This window comes from Lampris incognitus, chromosome 11 (assembly GCF_029633865.1).
Source record: "Lampris incognitus isolate fLamInc1 chromosome 11, fLamInc1.hap2, whole genome shotgun sequence".
Classification (NCBI taxonomy): Eukaryota; Metazoa; Chordata; class Actinopteri; order Lampriformes; family Lampridae; genus Lampris; species Lampris incognitus.
In genome coordinates, this window is record NC_079221.1 from 13,355,096 (window position 1) to 13,379,467 (window position 24,372).

General features: G+C 45.7%; 1 protein-coding gene across 1 annotated transcript in view; it reads left to right on the forward strand.

Moving 5' to 3' along the window:
* The window catches only part of mycbp2 (MYC binding protein 2), a 115,438-nt gene that overhangs the window by 76,613 nt on the left and 14,453 nt on the right, over positions 1-24,372 (forward strand). Inside the window, exons 51-68 of the mRNA XM_056289065.1 lie at positions 914-1,048; positions 6,819-7,046; positions 8,047-8,179; positions 8,726-8,851; positions 11,951-13,591; positions 13,761-13,930; positions 15,985-16,229; positions 16,338-16,505; positions 16,709-16,866; positions 16,969-17,168; positions 17,396-17,545; positions 20,390-20,550; positions 20,831-20,987; positions 21,308-21,532; positions 21,713-21,778; positions 23,279-23,518; positions 23,730-23,819; positions 23,931-24,011. Of these exons, the coding sequence (XP_056145040.1) occupies positions 914-1,048; positions 6,819-7,046; positions 8,047-8,179; positions 8,726-8,851; positions 11,951-13,591; positions 13,761-13,930; positions 15,985-16,229; positions 16,338-16,505; positions 16,709-16,866; positions 16,969-17,168; positions 17,396-17,545; positions 20,390-20,550; positions 20,831-20,987; positions 21,308-21,532; positions 21,713-21,778; positions 23,279-23,518; positions 23,730-23,819; positions 23,931-24,011 (4,374 nt within the window). The remainder of the gene's footprint in view (positions 1-913; positions 1,049-6,818; positions 7,047-8,046; positions 8,180-8,725; positions 8,852-11,950; positions 13,592-13,760; positions 13,931-15,984; positions 16,230-16,337; positions 16,506-16,708; positions 16,867-16,968; positions 17,169-17,395; positions 17,546-20,389; positions 20,551-20,830; positions 20,988-21,307; positions 21,533-21,712; positions 21,779-23,278; positions 23,519-23,729; positions 23,820-23,930; positions 24,012-24,372) is intronic.

Below are 24,372 nucleotides of genomic sequence, written 5' to 3' on the forward strand. Positions count from 1 at the left end.
TGAACTTCTGGATGATAAATGCAACAAAACAAAAAAAGTTAATTGACAGCCTAATTTCTATGGCGAAAATGACCAAATCATAACTCGCCTTTGTTAAAAACAAAAAAAACTATGAGGAAATGTAATGATTGTTGCATGTCCTCATAATTTTCAAGGTTAATTTTGGTTTGGCTGTCATCTCATTTTTTTGTCAGGCTGTTGGAAAAAAAAATTTTCAATGTCGCTTTTGTTCAAGAAACTAAACACTGGTTTTACACATTGATTAAAATCAAATTCCTTGGTCGGGCGTCCCTACAGACACAACTGACCTTGTCTGCGGGTGGGAAGCCGGATGTGGGTATGTGTCCTGGTCGCTGCACTAGTGCCTCCTCTGGTCGGACAGGGCGCCTGTTTGGGTGGGAGGGGGAACTGCGGGGAATAGCATGATCCTCCCATGCGCTATGTCCTCCTGGTGAAACTCGTCACTGTCAGGTGAAAAGAAGTGGCTGGGGACTCCACATGTGTCGGAGGAGACGTGGTAGTCTGCAGCCCTCCCCGGATCGGCAGAGGGGGTGGAGCAGCAACTGGGACAGCTCGGAAGAGTGGAGTAATTGGCCGGATACAATTGGGGAGAAAAGAATAATCAAATTCTGTCATGCCTGCCTGCTTGATCACCATTTTGTCTGAATCCCAGTTAGAACCAAAGTTGGATTTATTTATTTAGTCATTAGTTAATTTTCAACATGGAAACGAGGTAATGGATTAAAATGTTTCCTCAAAGTTAGTAGTTGTCTGACTTCTCAGAAATTCCCCTTTCCACCGTTTATTAGAGCCAGGTCTGGCCTGTAGCCTCCAGAGGTGTCTGCCCTCGCCCTGTTTCCATTGTAACAGGAGGGCATGGCTGTGCTCTGCTCTGTTGCTTGTTTTCCCATAGATCCACAATGATGATGGTGTTTGGCTCAGGCTGAATGATGAAACCGTAAAGAAGTATGTTCCTAACATGAATGTTGAAGCCTGGTGCCTCTCTTTCAACCAGCACCTGGGCAGGAGCCTCCTGGTCCCAGCCGACGTAAGTAGAAAGAAAGAAGAAGAAAAAAAGCCCCGCTGAACTGTCTGACTCCGCGGAGCAGCAGAGGCCCTTGGGCTGAGAACACCCCTATTTCTTTAATCTCCACCGAAAGACTACTGAACCCCAACTAAAAGACTGATTTTCAGCCTTCCCACCTCCACTCACTCACCCCCCCCCCACCCATCCCCATAAGTCTCCGATTTCCATATGCCGAGCTCAGACTGCACCGAATCGGCGCTTATTTGCTTCCATCATGCCGTCGCAGGCAAACTTGGAGCATCGTGTGAGACTTTGAACTTCAGAAACATCAGTTGGTATCTTAATGTGACATGGTGAAAGATGTCCAACTGAGGCGTCCGGTACAGAAAGTGCAGTGTGTCAAAATTCTTATTTGCCTTTCATTTTCTTGTGTGGCAGTTTTAAAGATGTGGATGTCATTAAAATGCACATTGCTTCCAAGCAACAAAAACAAAAAGCTTCTTTTTTAATTTCTTGTTTTTTTTTTCTTTTCTAAATTTCTTTTGAATTGCTTTAAATTCCCTTGGCATTTAATTAGAAAATAATATGTGTATATGTCACCACCAAAAGTAGTGTGCAATGCCAAGGTTTTGAATGACTCTGATCATGTAATCTGACAAAGCGGCCATCAGAAAAGCCCGTAAGGTCTCTTGGTCTGAGCTGGGCATCAGGAAGGCATGAAATACAGAGAACCTGTTGAGACTGACAGGACTTTGGTAGGGGTGTTCTCTTGCATGATGTGCCTGAGCGACCCTGCGGTGTATCAGACTTTCACTAACCCGCTGTTGAGAAGAGATACTGCTACAGGGAGCATGCAAGCCGTAACTTGTAACTGAGGGAGGCAAGTTGACATAACGTGACCGTCATGTGGCTGGTTGAACATAACCTCTGTAAACCCTCACATGGCTAGTTAGCTACCCTGCTCAGTATAGTTAACCCCAGTGCAGGAATTGACCAAAAAGGGGCGTAGACAGTAGCTGAGCAATTTGTGTGTGTGTGTGTGTGTGTGTGTGTGTGTGTGTGTGTGTGTGTGTGTGTGTGTGTGTGTGTGTGTGTGTGTGTGTGCGTGCGTGCACACACCAGATTTTTTTTCTATCCCAAATGTCTCGATTAGGATAGAAAAACCTGAAATCACCTGCCTTGTGAGGACATTTTATGGGTCCCCGTGAGGAAAAGGGTCTATTTTAGGGTTAGGACTTGGGTTTAGCCTTGTGATGGCCTGGCGGCCTGCCCAGGATGTCTCCCCGCCTGCCACCCAATGACTGCTGGGATAGGCTCCAGCATCCCCGCGACCCTGAGAGCAGAATAAGCGGTTTGGATAATGGATGGATGGATGGACTTGGGTTTAGGGTTAAGGTTAGGATTAGGTTAAGGTTAGGGTTAAGATTAGGTATGTAGTTAAGATGGTTAAGGTTAGGGTTAAGGGCTAGGGAATGAATGTAGTCAATGAGGGGTCCCCACAATTATAGGGTGACATGATGTTTGTGTGTGTGTGTGTGTGTGTGTGTGTGTGTGTGTGTGTGTGTGTGTGTGTGATTTAGAGAGTCCCGCTGCACTGTTGAGTCCTCCCCTCTTCATCGCCTCTCACTCATATTTCACAGCAGACTGCACAGCATGTGACAATAAAGGGCTTCTTTCAAAAGGTGTTCGTTCTTTTGCTCCATGGCAAAAAAACCTGCTGCAGGTGTCCTTCAGGGATTGGAGTGGGGTGATTTTTGAAAGTGTGAGCGTTTGCTCCAAGACATGGCAGTAATGAGGGCAGTTACTGGGAGATTGCTGATAAGTATCAAGATGGTTTTCTGTCATGAAGCAACCGCTGGTACACATATGGCTTAAGTGGGGGAAATTGTGTTTCTACTCCTCCACAATTCCACCTTTGCATTGGGCTGCTTAAGGTTCTAAGAGGCTTCAATGTCAGAAGACCTCTGTATGAACAGCATGACACACTACATCATCCAAGGGGCCATTTTTTTGGAAGTTTCTTCTTTAATATATACATTTTCTTTGTTTCTTTTAAGAAGTTGATCATTGTTATTGAATCATTGTTGCAGACAATGTAACACTAAAATGTCAAGTACCAGTCCTTTCCTTACCCCTGGTATGTGGTTCTTTTTCCTAATGTATTCAATGCTACTTCATGTGAAGTGCTTGAAGACTGGACAGGCTTTGTCAGTGATTGCCAGTTCCCCATTAACCCCCTCACTGTCCAGCCCCACTGCGTCACCGACAGGCCTGTCCTGACACCTGCCAAATCCTGTCTAATTCTCACTGTCTCAAATTAACCTCACCTGGCTGACTATCCCGAAGTACCAAAGCCAAAAAACTGTTTTTCTTCCAAAAAAATACATTTGTGCTCCCCTCGTCCCTCTGTGCGCCCCTTCTCTCTCTCTCTCTCTTTCTCTCTCTCTCTCTCTCTCTCTCTCTCTCTCTCTCTCTCTCTCTCTCTCTCTCTCTCTCTCTCTCTCTCTCTCTTTATCTCTCTCCTTTATTGAATCCTCTGTCCTGTCTTGACTTTCTTACAATCTGTTGCTCAGAGTGTCTTTAATGCTAGCCAAGGAGTCAGTGATATCGGCTTTTTGTCATGGACATCCTTAACTGTACTCCCACCTCAGGTGAGTTGTGTGTAGGAGAGATGTTTGGCCCCAAGCGGCAAAGAGTTGGGTGAGAAAGTGAAGCCAAAATATCTCTGCTGCTCTCTAGCGGTCGTTTCGGTACAACTTTTAACCCCGTCCACGCTCCTGCAAGTGAACAAACCAAATTAAAAGAAAGTGAAATATACGCCAATTATATTTCCCCCAGGTGTTTTGTGTCATTTGAACTAGTTCTCTTTACATTAACATCTCACCCAATATTAATTTTTCAGATACCTATTTTATAGACGTTATTTGATTATGTTAAAAAGGGCATGGTTGGGCCTGGGATGAGATGATTGATAGCTCTACTTGGAGCAGGCAAGTTGGTCACTGAGCACACGCCCCGCAACAAAAGCTGGACAATATATTGATATAATATGGATAATATAAGACTAGATTTTCATTCATTCATCTTCAGCCGCTTCTCCAGGGTAGGGTCGGGGTGGCTGGGGAGAGGGACGTTCCTCTCCTCAGTAACGCCCTCCGGCTCCTCCTGGTGGATCCCAAGACGTCCCTAGGTCAGATTGGACATGTAGTCCCTCCAGCGAGTTCTGGGTCTACCCTGGGGTCTCCTCCCAATTGGCTGTGCCCGGTAAACCTCCAAAGGAAGGCGCCCAGGAGGCATCCTAATCAGATGCCCAAACCACCTCAACTGGCTCCTTTCGATGCGAAGGAGCAGTGGCTCTACTCCGAGCTCCCTCCAGATATCCGAGCTCCTCACCCTATCTCTAAGGTTGAGCCCGGACACCCTACGGAGGAAACTCATTTCAGCTGCTGCTTGTATGCCTCGATCTCACCCTTTCGGTCACTACCCAAAGCTCTTGACCATAGGTGAGGGTTGGAACGAAGATTGACTGGTAAATTGAGAGCTTTGCCTTTCGGCTCAGCTCCATCTTCACCACAACGGTCCGGTATAATGTCCACATTACTGCTGATGCTGCACACGCCTGTCAATCTCCCGCTCCATCCTACCCTCACTCGTGAACAAGACCCCGAGATACTTGAACTCCTATACTTGAGGCAACAACTCATCCCCAACCCAGAGGGAGCAATCCACCATTTTCCGGTGGAGAACCATGGCCTCAGACTTGGAGGTGCTGACTCTCATCCTGACCATTTCACACTCGGCTGCAAACCGCCCCAGTGCACGCTGGAGGTTGCATTCTGATGAAGCCAACAAAACCACATCATCTGCAAAGAGCAGAGATGCAATTCTGAGGTTCCCAAAATGGACACACTCCTTACCTTGGCTGCGCCTTGAGATCCTGTCCATGAATATCACAAACAGAATAAGAGACAAGACAAGGGACAACCTTGGCGGAGTCCAACACCCACCAAAAACGTGTTTGACTTTGTGCTGAGAATGCCGACACAGCTCTCACTTTGATTATACAAGGACCGGATGGCTTGTAACAACTGCCCTGGTACCCCATACTCCCACAATACCCCCCACAGAGTGCCCTGGGGTACACGGTCGTAAGCCTTCTCCAAGTCCACCAAACATATGTAGACTGGCTGGTCAAACGCTCATGTCCCCGTCAGCACTTCCGCAAGGGTAAAGAGTTGGTCTGTTGTTCCGCATTGTTCCTTCTGAATCCGAGGTTCGACAATTGGTCAGAGCCTCCTTTCCAGCACCCTAGAGTAGACTTTCCCAGGGAGGCTGAACAATGTGATGCCCCGATAATTGGAGCACACCCTCCGGTCCCCCTTTTTGAATATGGGAACCACCACCCCAGTCTGCCACTCCACAGGTATTGTCCCCGACCTCCATGTGACACTGAAGAGGCGTGTCAACCAAGACAGCCCAACAATGTCAAGAGCCTTCAGCATCTCAGGGCGAATCTCATCCACACCTGGCGCCTTACCACCGAGGAGCTTTTTAGCTATCTCATAGACATCTGCCAAAGATAAGGGTGGGGCTTCCCCTGAGTCTTCAGACTCTACGTCCTCCACGTGTTAGCCGGGTTCTGGAGCTCCTCAAAGTGTTCTTTCCACCGCTCGACAACATCCCCAGTCCGGGTCAACCGTTCCCCTACCCGGCTAAACACAGGCTGAGCCAAGCCCTGCTTCCCCTTCCTGAGTTACTAAGTGGTTTGCCAGAACTTCCTTGAGGCCAGCTGAACTAGATTTTAGACTATTTTAAACTACCAAACTAGATAAGACTAGATTTTAATTTTGAATAAATATCTTATGAAAGCACCAGTAGTCATCCCCAAAATATCATCACGTTATCGGTATTGAGGTATTCAGTCAAAAATACCCTGATATTTGATTTTGCCAATATTGCCTTACCCTACCTGCAACGAAGGGGGGTTTGCATGATGAATATGGACGGGTGTACTGCTGTACCACCTTTCTCTACCGCCCAGACTCTGGTTCCAATTTTCATCTATTGTGCAAATGTGAACAAACTTGGTGGCAACCAGAAATTGTGATATTTTGGCTTCAAAACGGCATTATAGGAATGAATGGTATCACATTGTCCAATAATATATAGCCAAAGTTTTGGCCTGACTGCCCCATAGATCGTCATCAGTGTGTTGTCTCCGCTTGTCTCGTTGATCCCTCTTGTGACATTGTAGAGCTCTCAAAGTGTTAGAGAAGACTGAACCAAAGGTGCATGTTTTTTTGTTTCATTCACTCGAGAATTTCGAAGGCTGCAATTAGTCCACTAGATTCCCCTAGAGGTTATTTCTGGGCTTTCTTAGTTATCATGGTTGCCTTGTCTTGAGACAAACAGCAGACTGCATTTTTATGTTGCATGGCAATGAAGAGATCGATGTGTCTGTTGCATGAGGTTTGGTTTTCAAAAGTTGATACTGTACTGTGAAATCCTGCATCCCTGTGTGTCATAGCATGCCTCTATAAATATTGATGCAAGAAGTTAACCTCACACCAACTTTGGACTGGTTTACTATCTGCTGTTCTGGTCGTTTACCTGTACCACTGCAACACCAGATGAATGTGCCGCATAAATTTACTGAATGAGGCGTAACAGTCTTACTATACCAACAGTGACTATCTGGGACTTAACGATACAACCTGGTCCTGCTCTCTTGCATTGTTGTTGTCTCTTGGCGTGCTATCTTCTCCCTAACCCATGTTATTCCCTCTTGCAGGAGGCCAGGGGCCAGTCAGAAGAGAACATAAAGGAGGTGAGCAGCCGCCCCTCCCAAGAGGCCCCCATGCGGGAGCAGAGCAGGGCAGGGCAGGGCGGCGGCGGCCCGGGGCTTTATAAGGTAGTGAAGACCGGCCCCTCTGGTCACAACATCAGAAGCTGCCCAAACCTTAGGGGTATCCCCATTGGAATGTTAGTACTTGGGAACAAGGTCAAGGCCATAGGCGAGGTACGCACTCACCCCCAAAGAAATGCATTGTTTTTTTTATGGCTGCAGTTGAATAAAACCAATCTCTCCAGGTCACTTAAAGTGCCATCGCCTGTTGCTAGAGTTTTGTCCTTTCTTTGCTAACAGGCCGAAATCCATATTTCCCTCTTTCGCACTTGAATTAAGTGATTTGAGTGTAAAGAATATGATTTTTCTAGGGGATTACACCATGGTGCTTCTGGGTGTGGGTGTGTGAACGGTACCTTTTCCAGTTGTTGAGATTCTCCCTTTAATCACATGCCCCGGCTACATGACTGCCTCCTTTACTATTTTCAGTTTGTCTGCAGATTGACTTTGAGGTTTGATAATGGAAATACTCAATCCATACTGCGCATTGACAGCATCTTTCTTGCACTGTTCTCCAATCGCCTCTGAATGACTTGGTGCTTTGAACTTTCTAAACTGTCTTTGCCCTGGTACTGAGCGGAGCATCCGTCCATTGGACCTGACCCTTCATTGGCTGCCGTGGTGTGTCATGCTGTTCCTCTTTGAGCCTGTTCTGGAATGCCCTGTCTGGATATGAGCGTTCAGCCTGCACAAACTAACACCTGCATACGTGTTTTGTTTGTCCAAAATGCTAATATTTCCAAGGAGTTCTGAAAAAAAAGCCTACCCCATGCATTTAACTTTCAATAGACCGCTCTTTTTAGAATACGTTTTTGTGTTTTCTCCTTTAAAGCTATATTCATCAGTTGTGACCCCTTGTTGCCTGTGGACTCAGAAGAGCTGAGATACTCAAATTCGTGTGATTTACTGTTGTGTAAAAATCAGATGATATTGAATGCATTTGCACGGGGGAAGTGATCTAGTTGTGTGTTGGTGTCATGGATCAGTGTCTGTTCAATGAGAAGGTGGATGGATTTTGGATGTACGATGAATGGCTGTGATGAGTTTCTTGTTGGGCGAGAATTAGATGGAGGTTGTGTTTGAGTGTGGATGAAGAACATTGTTTGTGCATCAGGTGGTCAACTCGGAGGGAACCTGGGTGCAGCTGGATAAGAACAGCGTTGTTGAATTCTGTGAGAGCGATGAGGGAGAGGCCTGGTCCCTGGCCAGAGACCGTGGGGGAAACCAGTATCTTCGCCATGATGATGGTAAAACGTGACTGCAAATTCCTGGTGTTAAAACTGCACAGTGAGGGTTCCCACGCATCCTGCAAAACCTGGAAATTTGTAGACCAGCTTTCCAGTCATGCATGGAAAGCACCTGGAAAATGATAGAATTGATCATATGTCTTGGAATGTATTTATTTATTTTATGTATCTATGTAGGTTGAGTTAGGTTGTAGAGTCAGATTTTTACCCGCTGAGATGACATATTCTTATGTTTTGAGATGTGACGTCAGTGTGTAAAGTTTGGGCAGTATGTTCAGTCACACAGTCCATTTAAAGACTGTTGAGACTTCCACTGAGATTTAATACTGAAAAATACGACCTTCTGTCAGCAATGCCTGTCATGGATATTCAAGCAGAAGTCCTGGAACAGGTCCTTGAAAAGTCCCTGGAAAATTTTCTAAAAATGCTGGGAACCCTGGACAGTAGTGAGAAGTTGAGTTAATGTGTTTGGGGGAAATTTTGCACCATAAAAATTAGATTTTAATATTTATTTATGAGATGAAATGATCTCAACCATTCTTCCAGAACAAGCCCTGCTGGAGCATGGGGGTCAGACCCCACCACCCAGCCCCTTCTCTGTACAAGCCTTCAACAGAGCCGCGACGTCCAGTGGAGCGCAGGGTTTTGATTATGGCATCTCCAACAACAAAGGTGAGGTCAGCTGAATGCATCCGTCCAGCTGGTTTTAATAAATCTGATGCTCTTGTTTTGATCGCTGTCATTAGTGAACAATTTTAAGTGCAGACACTCCATTCGACATACATATCTCCCTTTTTCTTTTCTCTCTTCCTTTCTGTCCTGGTTGTTTTCACTCCTCGTCTGATTGTAACATACTATGTGACTCCTCCCCAAGGTTTTGGCTGCAACCTTTATGTGACAACTCCAGTGCTTTTCCCCCTCATGTCTAAAAATTTAACCAGAGCTAATATCAGTATACTAAAAACTTCTCCGTATGCGGTAAGAGCCATGCATCCAGTCTCAGGAAACAGGCAAACTTTAAATTTAGCAGATTTGCACTTAGCCAAGAAGTATATTTATGGATATGTCAGGAATCTCCTCTTGTGGAAAGTGTGTGTGTGTGTGTGTGTACTACAAATGACTTTGTCCTTTAAAACTGTTTATGTGGTTCATTATTGCTCACTTTCCTTAAGGTCACTTGTGCCATCAATTCTTTACTGATCTGTCATCTCCTTATTTTATTTTTGTGTATGTTTTTTTTTTTTTTTTTTTTTTGTGTGTTTCTCATCCCGTCATGCCTAACATCATTGCAGTGTCGGGCATATGTGTGTTGTCTGTGTGTGCATGGGCCAGTCAGTGTGCTTTTGTCAACTTGGACTTGATGTCTATTTGGCCGCTGCATCCCGTTCAAGCGATTCAACTTGTTAGTACAGCACAGATAACTGGCCCTAAACACCAGTCTGTGATGTCATCCACCCCCCCCCCCCACATGGCTTTAGTTTCCTCTTCCTAGAACCCTCCCCACCCCCAACAGCCCCCCCACCCCCAAACGCATAACTTTACCATAGTAGATTCACGGGCGATGACTGGCTGGCTGACCGACTGACTGACTGACTGATGGGTCGATAGATGATCTCATGAGTCGTAATGAATAACTTGCACCCCCATTTGGAAGTCCTAAAAACCATCGTGTAAGCTGTAGTTTCCCCCCCTCCCCTTCCTTTGTCTCCCATATTTGCAGGTGACCAGCTGAGTGCCATACTGAATTCCGTTCAGTCTGGGCCATTTCTCCCAGCAGCTCCCTCCTCTTCCGTATTCCAACAAGTCGCCCAATCTCCCTCTTCCTCCTCCTCCCTTGTCCACAGCCCATTTGTGTTTGGACAATCCCCCTCCCAACTGTCTCAGCTGCAACCACAGCTTCCGAGTAAGTCTGTCTGTCTGTCTGACAGTGTCGGTGCTTGCTTGCTTGCACAGGTGCTGGTCCCTCTCCTTCCACCCTCTTCCCTTGCTGGTTTGGATATCCTGACTCGCTGTCTATTCATTTGACCTTGTTTGTGTTTGTTTGTTCTGTTTTGTTTTGTTTTTTTGTTTTTTTTTGCTGGGGTTGTTTTTGGGGCTGTCAGGAGGGAGGGGCTTGTGTACGATACATAACATTACTGTTATGTTCCACTGAAGTTGTCTTGGGCTTTGCTGCTTGTGTTTTTTTTTCTCTTGCTCGTTTTTCCTTGTTTAGCCAGCTTTTCCCCCTCTTCCTTGTCATTTTCATCCTCGCTTTGACGTCAAGTTCCTCAACTTCCCCTCTCATCTGAACACCCCGTCTCACTCTGTGTCAACCAGCCCAGGGCGCCACTGCTAAAGCAACCAGAAGTCTCCAAAGTTCATTATTATTTTCCATCTAGAATATTTTGCTTACACAACACAGTTCTGTGTCAAAGATATATCATTTCACTTGCATAAGCTATTTTTAATCCACTATAAAATGCCCTAAATTGTACTAATTTATAATCAAAACATGCCCCAAATATCTATCAGTCTGTCTGTATCTATCTCTTTATCAGTCTCTCTTTCTGTCTGTTTACCTGTTAGGTGTCTTTTCCTCTTTTTAACTTTAAAACTTTCTTAGTCTTTTTCTCTGTCTGGCTTGTTTTCTATCTGTCTCTGTACTGTCAGTTAGTATTGTCTTCCCTCTACCTCGACACCCTTTCTCACAAATGTCCCCCGGTGCCTCTCTCAGCCTTCTGTCTCTGTTTGAGGCTCTCCCCTGCATTTCGATCCTTGTTTGTTTACCTGCTACTGTTTTCCGCTGTAGATGGTTCATCATGCAGCCTTGCTTCTCGTGAGCGTGTGCGCAAAAGCAAAGTGTCCGTGGCTGGGCATGGTACCGCTCTCTCATCTCTCGCTCTCAGGCAAAATGGTGGGTAATCACAGAACGCATGCCTTCTTCAGACTGAACAGAGAGGGTGGGAAGGAACCTGAGAAAGAAAGACAATCTGTTCCATCCTGAACAAAAAGCTTTTTTTTTTCTTCTTTTTTTTTTTTTTAGTGTTACACTGTGTGAATAAATGGCTTGACAGTTTAGTGGTTTAAACCATCTTTAAAAGAATGTGTACATAAATTAGGACTTGGCTAAAGACAGGAATAGGGTAAATTGGAAATAGAAAACCAGGGGAATATACATGTATATGTGCATTAATATGCATATATCTACATGTAAGGTACATAAATATGAACATTGAAATAACATGACATAAAAACAAGTTTACTACATTTAAAAAAAAGTTTAGGTTTTTGAAGACTTAAAAGAGCGAATATTCCTCAATAGATCTCATTCCTGGTTCCTGGTTAAAGTCAAGGTTAGATGCAATATTGGATGAAGTTGGAGAGTTCTTGGGGCTGGGCTGGAATCCATCTTTCATCAGCTCTTCCATGATCCATTAGCTATTCTCATTCATAACAGAGGCTGTCAGCTAATAGACAGGCAACAACTGTGGAACAAATTCTTCTTTTTTTTTTAAAGTAAAAATCAACTGAGCTCATCCAGTGACAATGATTTTATCTCTTGACATTGTCATTTGTTTGTGTGGGATTATCGTCTCTTTCACATTTGGTACCCTGATTAGGCCATGTTATTTTCCATCTTCCCTTCATTTCATTTTCTGGTGTTTTCTCTCCATTAATTCCTTTTTTTACCCCTCAAATGTTGAGCGTTGTGCCCAAAGAAATATTAGTGCGCTATTACCTCTTAATCATCCCTCTTTTTCCCATGATTGTCTTTGAATTATGAACATCAAGGTGAACGAGGGAACCTGTTGTCTGGTGTGCGGCCCATGTCTCCAGCCTCCAAACACTGGCAAGAGAGCCGGTCACCAAAACAAGAGAACCGGGGCATTCGATCATCAGACCAGAGCAGAGTGAAGACTAGTGAAACAGGGCTTTCTGCCAGCGAGGCTCTGATCCTGAGGTCCGACACCGCCAAACTGAGGTCTGACTCTCACAGCCGTTCCCACTCACCCAACCACAACACCCTGCAGGCTCTGAAGGGTGACGGACGAACGTCCGGGCTTAGAGCCGAGTCCCCAAACCCTGGCTCCCGCTCCTCCTCCCCTAAACAAAAGGGCCTGTCCTCCACATCTGGCAGGTCCAGTCCTTCCAGCACCTCCTCACAACACTCCACCTCACCCCACCTTGACAAGAACCTCCCACCCAAAGTCAACTCCTCCTCCAAGGCTCGGCTCGACCCTCCCAGAGAAAGGTCCAAGTCGGACTCATATACCCTGGACCCAGACACCCTGAGAAAAAAGAAGCTTCCACTTACGGATTCTCTTCGGGGCAGGTCTACCTCCCCAAAACCCAAGTTGTCTCCTAAAGATCCAAACAAAGAAGGGATCAGTAATGCAGAGAACCGTGCTCCTTCTCCACATGTGACTCAGGAGAACCTCCACAGTGAGGTGGTTGAGGTTTGCACCTCTGGTGCACTCCTGTCTAATGAGGAGGGCAACGATGAGAATGTGGAGGTGCGTAATGCTGAAGAGGGCTCCTCTAAGGTGCACTTTAGCATTGGCAAAGCACCTGTCAAAGAGGAGCTGGAAAGTCGCTCCTCGCCCAAGGTCAGCCGGAAGACCTCCAGTCGGCATGTTCGCCCTAAGAAAGATAAATCTGGGCCTCTCTTTAAAGGTGAGGGCTCATCCAGACTCACTGAACCTGCCAAACAAGCCATGTCCCCCTCAGTTGCTGAATGTGCCCGAGCAGTCTTTGCAGCATTCCTGTGGCACGAAGGCATCGTCCATGATGCCATGGCCTGCTCCTCCTTTTTAAAGTTCAACCCTGATCTGACAAAAGAGCATGCCCCTATCCGAAGCTCTCTAGGGGGGCAGGCTGCTGAGGAAAAGGAGAGCAAGTTGAAGAACCGCCACTCCTTGGAGATTTCATCTGCACTCAACATGTTTAATATTGCTCCTCATGGCCCAGACATCTCTAAGATGGGCAGCATCAACAAGAATAAGGTCCTGTCAATGCTCAAGGAGCCTCCACTGCCAGAGAAGTGTGAGGATGGGAAGGGCGAAGCAGTCTCCTATGAGATGTCCTCTCATCCCTCAATGAGGGCAAAGTCTATTCTGCCACTGACCTTACAACATCTGGTGGCATTCTGGGAGGACATCTCCATGGCCACCATCAAGGCTGCTACCCAGAACATGATTTTCCCCAGCCCGGGTTCCAGTGCTATCTTGAAAAAGAAGGAACATGAAAAAGATAGTAAAAAAGCAAAGAAGGAGAAGAAGAAGAGGGAAAAGGCAGATGTACGCCCCAGAGGGAACCTGTTTGGTGAGATGGCACAGCTCGCCATGGGTGGTCCTGAGAAAGACACCATCTGTGAGCTGTGTGGGGAATCTCACCCCTACCCTGTCACCTACCACATGAGACAGGCTCACCCAGGTAAGACTGTAGATTGTTGTTGTTTCATTTGCCATTTAGGCTTTTAGGTTATAAAAGGCAATCTTCTAAAGAGCCTCTGTGGATTCAGGTGTTATGATTTTATTCAGATTAACGTCGCTTTTATCTGTGACACATGCGATTGTCATTCCTGCCTTTTGTTCCTTGGTAGGCTGCGGCCGGTACGCTGGAGGCCAAGGCTACAACAGCATTGGCCACTTCTGTGGAGGTTGGGCTGGTAACTGTGGAGATGGAGGCATAGGAGGCAGCACCTGGTACCTGGTGTGTGATCGCTGCCGAGAAAAATACCTGAGGGAAAAACAGACTGCTGCCAGGGAAAAGGTAGGTCTACTGTTGCATGAATTTTATTTTACTTAAGGGTGCAATGTGTAATTCTACCTTAACCTTGACCTCTGCCATTTAGCAATGTGAATAATAACAACAAACTGGGCGGCACGGTGGCCCAGTGGTTAGCATTGTCGCCTCACTGCAAGAAGGTCCTGGGTTCGAACCCTGGGGTTGTCCAACCTTGGGGGTCATCCCAGGCCGTCCTCTGTGTAGAGTTTGCATGTTCTCCCCATGTCTGCGGTGGGTTTTCTGCGGATGCTCCGGTTCCCCCCACCATCAAAAAGATGTGCCCCTGACTGAGGCATGGCAAGACGAACTGGAGTTGGTCCCTGGGCGCTGCACAGTGGCTGCCCACTGCTCCTAGCTACACAGCTAGGATGGGTTAAATGCAGAGAAAGAATTTCCCCATGGATAAAGTAGTAAAAAAAAAACAACAACAGAAAAACCTAAGCATGAAAAAAAAAATAATTTAAGTAGAAAGATGATATCTACTAGTGCTGCACGATTTTGTGAAAAAGTCATATTGCGATTATTGTGGACAATATTGCGATTGCGATATAATAAACAAATTTATACGTATACAAATACTACAAATTTGTCGTGTTGCCGCAACATGTAGCGACTTTTATTTTGTATGTTTTACACAGTACCTCTTTCTGCTCAATGTCGCTGAGCTTGAATCCAAAATATCGCCATATAACAGATGTCGTGTTTTTTTGTTTGTTTTTTTTTGTGTTTTTTTTGGTCACCAGTTCATCAGCGTTAACCTGCACGTTGTCACCGGTATCAATTTTTTCTCTCTTTCTGGTCTGCACACAGCACACCGGATAGTTATGTGATTGTAGACTGCACACACTTCACTGCTTAAACAGAGACTGATTGGTCATCTCTTAATTATGGACATAGATATGCACACTGCACACAAACATACGTTCACACATGCACATTTTATTATTTAATTAAATTGCAGCCTCTTGTGTTTATATAACTGCGCAGGTTGACATCACGATTGCCATTAGATTAATGGTTCAGCACTAGTATCTACACAACTATTGCCAACGTCTGAACACCCTCAGTAGATAAAGTTTGCTCTGATTGCTGCATGGTTACCTAACACCTGTGAGTGTGAGCCAAGACTTTTGGCAGGACTAGTAAATATCAGCAACCCCTGGTGATATTTACTAGTCTCTAGCAAGGCCGTACTTCAAGGAGTAGGGTATGGCTGATCCTATTACCAAAGTCTGATGATGAGAGAAACAGGATGGATTTTTCCATTTTGAAGAGACCAATCATGGTCCCAGTTGGTGGGACTTCAGGTAACTGCTCTTCCAAAATAGCACTGAGTCACAAATTCTTTTCCTTGAACTCATGAGTAACATGTTGGTGATTTGGCGAAGTGAGTAATAGAGAATTTTCCAGACAAAAAACACCAAAAAATGTTGTTTGTCAACTTTGATCATAGAAACTAGAGAAACAAAATGAATTTATTAATTGGTATTGTAAAAAAAAAAAACTATGCTATACATTTAGAAGAACTTAATAGAACCTATTAGAGCAAGCAATACAATGGATGTTAAGCTAGGTGCATACAGGTGAAGGGCCATAGTTGAAAAACCCGGCGTTTACTATCACCATTTGGCACACAGGCAAGAACATCGCAGTTCAAAACTGTTTAATTCATATTCTTCGCAGATTCTTGATATTGCTGACAGAATGAGTCAAACATGCCTTGAAGAGAACGCAATGTAATTCTTGTTATTGTAATTATCTATGTCAAAAAGCCTCTAGTATTTCTAGGGGAACGTTGAAATCTGTAACACAATGGGCTCAGCCCTGGTCCGACCAGATTTGGTCAGTACCACTCACAACACTACAAGTTTCTCATGTCCATTAGGCCAGACTATATATTTACTTTTCATGTTAGGCTTAAGAAAAGCCAAAATATTACACATAGATCCTTCATTTCGTTTTTCCCTGACGTGCTAAAATGTGGTCAGTGTTACATGTTCCAGTCATAACCAAACCAGAACCTGCATTTTCATCATCAGGTGAAGCAGTCCAGGAAGAAACCTTTACAGGTGAAGACCCCCCGGGCGCTCCCCACGATGGAAGCTCACCAGGTGATCCGGGCCAACGCTCTGTTCCTACTCTCCCTCAGCAGCGCCGCTGAGCCAAGCATGCTGTGCCACCACCCTCCCCGACCCCTGCACTCCCACCTGCCCAGTCTCAAAGAAGGAGTCTCAGATGAACTCCCCAACAAGATGGGTTGTCTCTACCTGCAAACTCTAGCTAGGTAGCTAAGAAGCCAGCTAATATCATAGTTTCTGTTTTACATAAACAGAATATCCTAATTTTCACATTTTTTTATTATTCTCTCGCTACTTTCCTTCGACCCCTTCAGGCAACACACAGAGAATTTTGGGGCTTACCAAGATGACAACCTCTTCCAAGATGAGATGAGGTATCTGCGCTCCACGTCGGTCCCTGCCCCCTACATCTCTGTCACCCCGGACGCCTGCCCCAATGTGTTTGAGGAGCCTGAGAGCAACATGAAATCCATGCCCCCTAGGTAACTGACCTGAACTTGGAAATGCTGCTTTTCCTGATGTATGTTTAACTAAACTCTATCCAATCTCTGAAGCAAAAGTAAAAGGGTAATTTTAGAAAGTGAAAGACTGCATAATAGTTGTCCCAAGTTAAATATTCTTGTGTAAGTGCTTAATTGCAGGCAAACCTGTTTTTCTGTATTGTGCTTAATTTGCTGTCCTTTAGTCTTGAGACGAGTCCAATCACAGACAGCGACACTGCAAAACGCACAGTGTTCCAGAGGTCTTACTCCGTCGTTGCTTCCGAGTATGACAAGCAGCACTCGGCTTCACCCGCCCGGGTCAAAGCAGTGCCCAGACGGAGAGTCCACAGTGGTGATGCAGGTAATCAAACTGTTTTTGTCCAGGAGATTTGAAAGAGCAAGCTTTTTTACCACCTTGGGAGATCTTAAAATATCCTCTCTGATGCTGGCCCCCTCCATCCAGAGGTCGGCTCCTCCCTGCTGCGCCACCCATCTCCAGAGCTGTCTAGACTCATTTCAGCCCATGGCTCCCTCAGTAAGGGGGAGAGGAACTTCCAGTGGCCTGTCCTGGCTTTTGTTATCCAGCACCATGACCTGGAGGGTCTGGAGGTAGCCATGAAACATGCACTGAGGAAGTCTGCCTGTCGGGTGTTCGCCATGGAGGTACAGCCGTCTAAGATGTGATGTCTTTCTCAGTCTCACCTTTCATTTTTACTCTAATGAGAACTAATTGCACATCAGGGAGCCAAGGTCATTGTTAACTACTTGACTGTCTGTTGTGTATCTATCAATTTAAAATAATTTTCTGTCATGTAATTAGTCTATTTTTGTTTGCATTAATGGACTAATCGGTAATGTCCCCTATCTTTCTCCATCTTGCTCTCTCTCAGGCGTTCAACTGGCTGCTGTGCAATGTGATCCAGACCACCTCCCTGCATGACATTCTGTGGCATTTCGTAGCGTCTCTCACCCCATCACCCTTCGAGCCTGAGGAGGAGGAGGATGACGAAAACAAAGGGAACAAAGAAATTGTGGAACAGGTGATGAGCGTTTAACAGACCGTTTAACAGACCGACAGATTATCAGTGACATGTTTACTCCTGTTCTGTTGTTTTCGAAGCCTAACCCCATGTCTCTGGATTAGATTGGATAGATCTCATTAGAGAGGACACTGGCGTGTATGTCACTGCTTCTCAGCCTGAATCAATTTCTACTGTTCATTGCACATAGGATCTGTTGTGGATTGTTGACTCTCTGTAACATCCTATTTTATCCCCAAATTTTTTGGTTTTTGTGTTGCCAACAGTTGATCATTGTACACCTGCAGCTTGTTTACTCACCTACTCCGCTAACCAGCTGGGCGGGAGACACACAGTTTGTTAATGATCCTGACTGCTTGTGGGTAGACGCTATTTAGAATTCTGCTGGATTAGCACAGGTGCTCCTGTAACTCTTCTCAGACGACAGGAGGAAAAACAGGTTGTGAGAAGGGTGGTGGGGATCCTTAATGATGCTGGAGGCTCTGCGAACACATGTTGATGGTAAATCTCCAACAGGAAGGGGAGAGGGGCACAAATGATCTTGCAGCTGTCTTCACTATCCTGTTCAGCTGGTGTTGTTCGGTTGCTTTGCAGTTACCGAACCACCTGTAAGAAGTCCAAGAACTTGGAGCAGAGGTCAGGGGCATCTGAAGGGCGGGGGGGGGGGGCAATGTCTCCTCATTTGTGTGTGTTGCCTTCACACTACTGGTTTATCACAGCTTCAGGTGATCCTTGTTTACCGTGCCCTAAAGCCTCCACTACCTTAATGTCTGAGCTATCTGAGCTACTCACCTCAGTCTGCTCTATGTCTCCATCTACACTCCTGTTAGGTGATTTCAATATCCATGTGGACTCTAGTAGCTGCACATTTGCCACTGAATTCCTATCATTACTTGGACTGCTTTAACTTCACACAGCATGTTCAAGGTCCCACCCATGCCAAAGGTCACACTCTGGATCTGGTGTGCTCTACTGGTACAACTCCCCTCCATTTGAAGTGCCTGGGCCTTGCTGTATCCAATTATCATGCCATCCACTTTGCTGTTCCTGTCCCCCTGCCCAGGCAGAACACAAAACGTACCATCACGTTCAGGAACATAAAGACAGAGTGCACCAGCCCTGACCAACATGATAGTGTCCAATCTAACCTCAGATCCCCCCAACACCACAATGGATGGCCTGGTAGCTCACTACCAACACAGCCTTATCCCTCAGCGTTGACTCTCTTATCCCCATCCTGGTCAAGGCATGTTTACCTACCCTGTGCCCCATAATTGTGGATATTATCAACTCCTGTTTGGAATCTGGCACAGTATCCTCCAGCTTCAAAATGGCTGCAGTCACCCCCATCCTCAAACAGCCAAGCCTGGACCCAGATGACCTCACTAACTACCGGCCGATCGCCAACCTTCCATTTCTAAGTGAAATCCTGGAAAGAGCAGTTGCTGCCCAGCTCCGTCAGCACATGTCCAACCATGAGCTCTACGAACCCCTCCAATCTGGCTTCAGAGCACACCACAGCATGGAGACTGCCCTTATCAAAATCACCAATGACCTTTTAATTGCTGCTGACTCCAGCCGCATCAGTATTCTTATCCTCCTGGACCTCTCCACAGCCTTCTGCACTGTTTCCCATGCCATTCTCCTCAACTGCTTATCTGATTACCTAGGCTTTACTGGTGTAGCGCTCTCCTGGTTCCAGTCATATCGTGCCAACAGGAAACAGATTGTCACCATCAGAGACTCCAGTTCCACCCTAGCCCCAGTCAACCAAGACATGCTACAAGACTCCGTGCTTGGACCCCTCCTCTTTACCATCTACATGCTCCCCCTTGGTCAGGTCATCTGCCACTGTGGTTTAAGTTTTCATTGCCACGCTGATGACATGCAGCTTTGTTTTAGCACTAGACCATCCTCTCAGCTGCTCCCACAATCCCTTGTCAACTGCCTCCACCAAATAAAAATCTGGATGTTATCAAATCAATTCAAGCTAAATAGCAATAAGACTGAGCTCATGGTTCTGGCTCTCAAGGTGCTGCTCCGGAAGGTTGGAGATCTTCTCCTCGATGCGTATGGCTGCTCCATCTGCCCATCCCCAGAAGTCCACCACCTTGGTGTCATTCTGGACTCCACCCTCTCATTCCAGTCACACATAAAATCCATCACCAAATCTGCTTTCTTTCACCTCAAAAACATCTCCAGACTCCGGTCACTACTCTCAGACCCAATAGCAGAGACCCTTATCCATGCCTTCATCACCTCTTGTCTGGATTATTGCAATGGAGTCCTGTCTGGGGTACCTATAGCAAAGCCCTAGACAGGCTTCAGTATGTGCAGAATTCAGTTGCCAGGGTTCTCAACAGCATCAAGCCCTGGCAACACATCACTCCCACCCTTGTCCACCTTCACTGGCTCCCGATCAAATCCCACATTTCCAATAAAATCCTCCTCCTCACCTATAAATCCTCCATGCCCTTACCCTCCAGTACCTATCAGACCTCCTCAATCCCTATATGCGATCCTAGAATCTGCGGTCTGCAGACACAGGCTTGCTTTCCATCCCCCACACCAGCCTGCGGACTTTTGGGGATAGAGCCTTTCGTGTGGCAGCCCCCACCCTTTGGAACCCTATTCTAGCAGAGATCTGCAACACCGCTTTGAACAATTTTAAAAGACTACTGAAAACCTACCTTTTTACCAAGGCCTATGGTCTGTAGTCTTTTGATCATTGTTTTAATCCTTTTTTTTCTTTCTTATCTAGTATAAAGTGTCCTTGGCGTTCCTTGAAAGGCGCTATACAAATCAAAGTTGTTGATGTACCTACTCCCCTCCCTCCCTCCACAGGAGAGAGATCTTGGAGTGTGCGAACACCCGCTGTCAGACATTGTTATTGCAGGCGAGGCAGCCCACCCTCTCCCACACACCTTCCACCGCCTCCTTCAAACCATCTCTGACCTCATGATGTCACTTCCTAGTGGCAGCTCTCTTCAGCAGATGGCTCTGAGGTACAGTTCACTGTGAAAATATTGCCACCAAACATTCTATATGTGCTAAAGATTTTAGTGTTTTCAAATCCTGTTTTAAAGATAAAGTTCTGGACCTCTTGATTTATTTTCAGAAATTTCTTGACATGTTTGCTTTATTTGACAGAAAACGTGAGAGAAGAAATAAAGTGATTTGGGTTATGAGTCTGTCTTCCTCTTGTATTGATTAGGCTTGTTTTGTTCCCGCTGTTTGAGACTATCACCCACCTTGACTCCCCCTGTCATTGACTCCCCCTGTCAGGTGCTGGAGTCTAAAGTTCAAGCAGTCGGACCACCAGTTTCTCCACCAGAGCAATGTCTTCCATCACATCAACAACATCCTGTCAAAGTCAGATGATGGAGACAGCGAGGAGAGCTTCAACATCAGTGTGCAGTCTGGCTACGAGGCAATGAGCCAGGTTAATAGTAATAATAGTTTTTATAATATAATATATTTTATAAAACATTATTTTATAATAATAGTTTTTATTTACGGAGGGTCTTGAGAGAACAAGGTTGCTTAACTGCTTTGACAACTGCAGAATCCATGGGCACTTATTTTTTGGAGTGTAGTCGTCCTTTAAATAATGCAGCATTTCCTGCTGTGAATATGACTACAAGGGGGCTACAGTGCTTCTATAGATGGCGTTTCACGTATCTAGCTGGTGTCTGAGTTGTTTAGCTGCCCACAGTTAATGGTGTATTCCGGTTTGATGCTGATTGCTGTGTGTTGTGAAAGGATCTCTGCCAGGTGACCTGCCTGAAGGACCTTACCAGTGTTGTGGACATCAAGACATCCAGTCGGCCTGCCATGATCGGTAGCCTGACGGACGGCTCCACGGAGACCTTCTGGGAATCTGGGGACGAAGACAAGAACAAGACCAAGAGCATTAGCATCAGCTGCGTGAAAGGCATCAATGCCTCCTACGTGTCAGTCCATGTGGACAACTCCAGAGACATCGGGGTGAGGAGGACACTGCGGGTCAGGGATTATGTTGTGTGTGTGTGTGGGGGGGGGGCCGATGGGGCTGCTTCACTATTTGTAATGGCATAAATACCAAGTAAAAGCCATGGGCAATCTATTTACATCAGTTTTTGTGCCGATTTCATTGACGTTTTCTTTTGTCTGCTATTATATCCACAGACTAAAGTCACATCAATGACTTTCCTTTGTGGAAAAGCAGTGGAGGACCTCTGCAGAGTCAAACAGGTTTGGCCTTCTGATGTTTGTTTGACTTCGTCGTGAACGACTTGGCTGGGTGGGGGAGAGTAAAGAAGAGCCATTATAGTCAGTTCTCTATTGGATGGTACAGCGTCCAGAGAGACTGAATCCTGTCTCTTTGTTTGAAGTGGAGCCAAAGCCGATCTGTTTACATCAAAGCAATTTCCTGAACAGGAAATCAGAGTTAGCTTGTGAGCCTCTCTGTGTGTTTTATCTCTCCCGGCTGTTCTTAATGTAGTACATATGTTAACCTAATCTTTTATCCTCTCACTGAATCTCTGTGATTTTTTTTTTTTAAAGACGAGCTTTGAAGCTACAGTCCTGAAGATCACCGATAGTATTACTGGTTGTAGTATTTGCTTTTGATCGCTCCAATCTCTGATCGAAAATTACTCCAGATCTTTGATCACTTTTAATTTCAGAGCTCCATGTAAAGTGAATGAGAGTCAGCAGTGCTGTTGTGTCAGCACCTTGCCCACCACCAAACAAAAAAAACAACTTGTTGAACCTGAGTTTTACTCATAATGTTGTACTATCTGTTGGGAAAGGTCGTCTACCAGCTTATTGTGTCATATCTGATGATTAGACATAACTTCACTTCTCCTTCAAATTCAACAATACCTGCCTTTGCCTCATTTCTATGATGAAGATGGAAAACATTATGCACCCTTATCATTTTTCCTGGCAAAGTCCTACCAGACACTAACCATTCAAATTAACAACAAAGTTCATGATTTTTATAGTCAGGAATTAGCTATCTTCTTAAAGTCACCAGTAATAGAAAGTATCAAAAAGGACGTTTGTTGGGGCGTCCGGGTAACATAGCGGTCTATTCCGTTACCTACCAACACAGGGATTGCCGGGTCAAATCCCCCGGTTACCTCCAGCTTGGTCGGGCGCCCCTACAGACACAATTGGCCATGTCTGTGGGTGGGAAGCCGGATGTGGGTATGTGTCCTGGTTGCTGCAGTAGCGCCTCCTCTGATCGGTCAGGGCGCCTGTTCAGAGGGGAGGGGGAACTAGGGGGAATAGCGTGATCCTCCCACATGCTATGCCCCCCTGGCAAAACTCCTCACTGTCAGGTGAAAAGAAGTGGCTGGCGAATTCACATGTATCGGAGGAGGCATGTCGTGGTCTGCCGCCCTCCCCAGATCAGCAGAGGGGATGGAGCAGTGACTGGGACGGCTCAGAAGAGTGGGGTAATTGGCTGGGTACAATGGGGGGGGGGGGATCCAGAAAAAAAGGATGTTTGTTTGCATGTTAATCCTGAGGATTTTAGCTATAAATGTAATGTAAAGCAATGTAAATCTAGTCAAATCCACCTTAAATCAGAACATTGTTTTCAAGAGGGCCACCAGTGTTCAGAAACACACTACGCAGATTAAGATGTTAACAGAACCTTCTTAGCAATGACACACTTAAAAGTAAATCCGAATAAGGACACTGGTTGGATTTATATCCTTATTGACTGTTGCCTCCTCGCCCCAGGTTGACCTTGACTCGCGTCACATAGGCTGGGTGACCAGTGAGCTCCCTGGAGGGGACCATCATGTGATTAAGGTGGAACTAAAAGGTCCTGAGAACACTCTGAGGGTGCGTCAGGTCAAAGTGCTCGGATGGAAGGAGGGGGAAAGCATCAAGATCGCAGGCCAGATCTCAGCCAGCGTGGCACAGCAGAAAAACTGTGAGGCTGAGACACTCAGAGTCTTCCGCCTCATCACCTCGCAGGTCTGTTCATCTGTCTGTGTAATTGTTCAAAATACTTGGATGAAGATAATCTTAGGACTTAGAGTATTCCTCCATTACCAACATAATATTGTTTTATCGATACATACAACAAGACCGCAAATTGTTTGTACCCAATCTTTAGCTCATACCAAATGTTGCATTTGGATGGAAATAATTGGAGTCTAAGAGCTTATCTGTTTTGTACGTTTAGGTGTTTGGAAAGCTTATCTGTGGAGATGCGGAGCCCACACCTGAACAGGAGGAGAAAAACCTGCTTTCATCACCTGAGGGAGAAGACAAGGTCAGTGCTGTGCTAGGAGTAGCACAGTTATAACTAGAATTTAACTGGTTCAGGACATTTAACTCAATCCTAAACCTATTGTTTTCTTACAACTTTTCTCTTTGTTACTAGGCACCATCTGATGCGGACCTAAAAGAGCACATGGTGGGCATCATTTTCAGCAGGAGCAAACTGACCAACCTACAGAAGCAGGTGAGTGGCCGCCCTTGCAGTCAACTTGAAAGTAACTTTAAGAAATCAAGTACAATCAACTTTTCTGCTCCCCATTCTGTATATACAAGAATAGACTATTTCATAACATTTGGAAACGATAAAGACAAAATAAACACCTGTGGAATTGGGACAAAGAAAAGTCAAAGGTCCTGTGATGGCCTGGTGGTCTGTCCAGGGTGTCTTCCCACCTGCCGCCCAATGACTGCTGGGATAGGCTCCAGCATCTCCACAACCCTGAGAGCAGGATAATGGATGGATGGAATTGGGACAATAGATTTAAGTGACCATGCACCAATATATTTATGTGTTGATTTTGACCTGCGACCAAAGGATACTACAT